The sequence below is a fragment of the Merops nubicus genome, unplaced genomic scaffold (assembly GCF_000691845.1).
Source record: "Merops nubicus isolate BGI_N331 unplaced genomic scaffold, ASM69184v1 Scaffold41388, whole genome shotgun sequence".
Classification (NCBI taxonomy): Eukaryota; Metazoa; Chordata; class Aves; order Coraciiformes; family Meropidae; genus Merops; species Merops nubicus.
This window is the reverse complement of record NW_008628462.1, coordinates 2,444-4,890: the sequence shown is the minus strand read 5'-3', so window position 1 is coordinate 4,890 and position 2,447 is coordinate 2,444. Positions and strand designations below refer to the sequence as shown.

The following is a 2,447-nucleotide window of genomic DNA, read 5'->3' as shown; positions in this document are numbered from 1 at the left end:
CCGCGGGCGGTGCCGTGCGTATATAACGCGGGGAGCGCGGGGCGCTGGTGCCCCTGCGCTGCGCTGCCCGTCCTGCGCTCTCCCGCAGCCCCTGCGTCCCGCAGCCACGTGCGGTAACGGGGAACCGCTTGTTCCAGGTCCGCAGCCGCAGCGAGGATGAACGCCAGCTTCCTCCACATCCTAAAATCAAAAAAAGAAGTAAGTTTGTCAGAGACGTTAGTTCTGTGCTCAGCCCCTTCAGCCGGCGGGCTCAAGCAGGTGCACAAGCACCGCTGAATAACGAGCACCTTGTAGAGGAAATCGTGATAGCGAGAGGCACGTAAGTTGAAATTCATGTGTTGAAAGTGGTGTGAACAGTAGTAGAGAGTAACAGGTAATCACACCTTAAGTCCTTGGGACCCTTGCTCCCCCTGTTTGTGGCTCTAGCTGGGACTCTAGTCTTCAACTCTTTTCTCCGTTTTCTGTCTTTCAGCTCATTCCCCTGGTTGGAATAGTGTCCCTTGCAGCAGTTGGGGCGCTCTCTTTTTCTGCGTATTCCCTGTTCAGCAAATCCGATGTGATGTAAGCAAAATACTTACTGCTTGGAGTTTACCCTAACCTTTTTTTGTTCAACAGAGGTATTTGACCATCGTGTTTTCCTCAGAAAAGAAAAAAAAAAAAAAAAAAGCGGATATTCCAGACTATTAATAAGAACTAAAATACCTGCAAATACTGAAGAAATTAATTTCAGCATAGTCCAATTTCTTTTTTTCTTTGCTTTAGGTGTGATTGGTTTTAAATGTTCTTATGAAGAATTTCAAATAATCGATAGGTAAAAGACATGCAGATATGATGGAACCAGGCTATTAACTTGCATATAAAGAACAGCATTTGATAATGTGCACTTACAATAAGTTTAGATTTTAATGGCTTTAATTAGAGCCAAATCCTATACTCTGCAGCTTTTGGGAATTTTTATATTTTCTTTAGAGTGATCAGAATAGGCATTTTAGCTGTCAGGGTAAGAATCCATTTCTTTTTTCTCTGTGTCTTTATTCAGTTTTGATTTTTCATCTTGCTTCTTTTATGACTACACATTATACTTGAATAACATGGGTTTGTTTGGTGCCTTAGAAGCTGCAAATGAAGCAAACCATCTTTGACTTCTACCCAGAATTTAAAATAGAAATACCTAAACCTGTAAGCTTGCGTTTCTGGGAGCTATTTATGTAAATAGTTCTACTGACAATAGACTGCTTATAGAAGAAAATGTATGCAGAATCACACCCTAAAACATAGTACCTGTTTTGCTTTCTCCTCTCTTACAAGCATTAACAAGAGTGGCAACCCAGAACCATGGGAAACTGTTGATCCTACCAAACCTCAGAAGGTAATTTGTACAACTAATGTAGGGAGTTACAAATAGCATTTATTTCCCAAACAGTCATTAACTCTATTTAAATGTCTAGGGACTAGCAAAATATTAACGAGGAAACAAATGTGAAGCTGACATATATCTATTTAAAAGTGAAACTAAATGCTTAATTTGTTACTTTATGTAAAGTATCTTCCCTATGTTACTTAATGGTAAGGATTTGACTGTTACATTCTAGCTCTGGTCCTAAATTTATGGTGTTCCCCCCTTGCCCCAACATCTGTTTACTCAACTCCTTTTATAAGAGTGGAAATTTGGAGTGTAGAGGAATCACTGTTTACCCTTGCCTTATTCCTGAATTACAAAATTGGCTAAGAATGTTTTTGAACACTGCAGCCTAAAGGACAGGAATCTTAGCTCAGTAGAGCATTCTAGGATAAGAAAAAATAAAATTATTTGGCATTATTACTCAATATCCAAGTGATTTTGTTCAATAAATTATTAAATGTCATCTGTGGCTATTTTTGCTTCTGAAACGAAGATGTAAAGCTACTAGAAATCCTTCACTGATAAATTGATGTGTGATATGGCGGGTGGGAGTGGAGTAAATGCTTACTGGGAGTTTGCTAATTTCTTTTTTTTTTCCTTTTAATTTCTTCCAGCTCTTAACAATCAATCAGAAATGGAAACCTGTAGAAGAGCTGGAACAAGTCAAAAAGCTTACGAAGTGACAAGTTTCTGTTGCCTCAAAAAGGTACCCTATGAATCTAGTGGAATCACTTCTGCACAAACTTGACTACTTAAATCAGTGTGCGGAAATGCTTCTGCTACATTTTTAGGGTCTCCCTACATTTTTTAGACTCTGGATGAGAAGTTTCATATTGCTTTAGGAGGTGACGTAAACATCCACATAGTCTAAAAATCTGTCTCAAATATCAATTTTCAGCAAGCATTTGATGTCAAATGTTGAATATTCAGATAGTAATTATAGATGGGAAAAGCCTTCACACTTTTTTAGAACTTGAGTTTTCTCAAAATACATTAATTTTGTAATTCTACATATTTGTAAGAAAATATATTTTAATTTTTTACA

General features: G+C 38.2%; 1 protein-coding gene across 1 annotated transcript; it reads left to right on the top strand.

Moving 5' to 3' along the window:
• Positions 1–156: 156 nt before the first annotated feature.
• On the top strand, positions 157–2,085 carry LOC103779030 (chromosome unknown open reading frame, human C15orf48). The gene is made up of 4 exons (XM_008946646.1): positions 157–198; positions 473–561; positions 1,309–1,369; positions 2,017–2,085. Exons 1-4 carry the CDS (start codon positions 157–159, stop codon positions 2,083–2,085), a joined length of 261 nt encoding a protein of 86 aa, XP_008944894.1.
• The last annotated feature ends 362 nt before the right edge of the window (positions 2,086–2,447 follow it).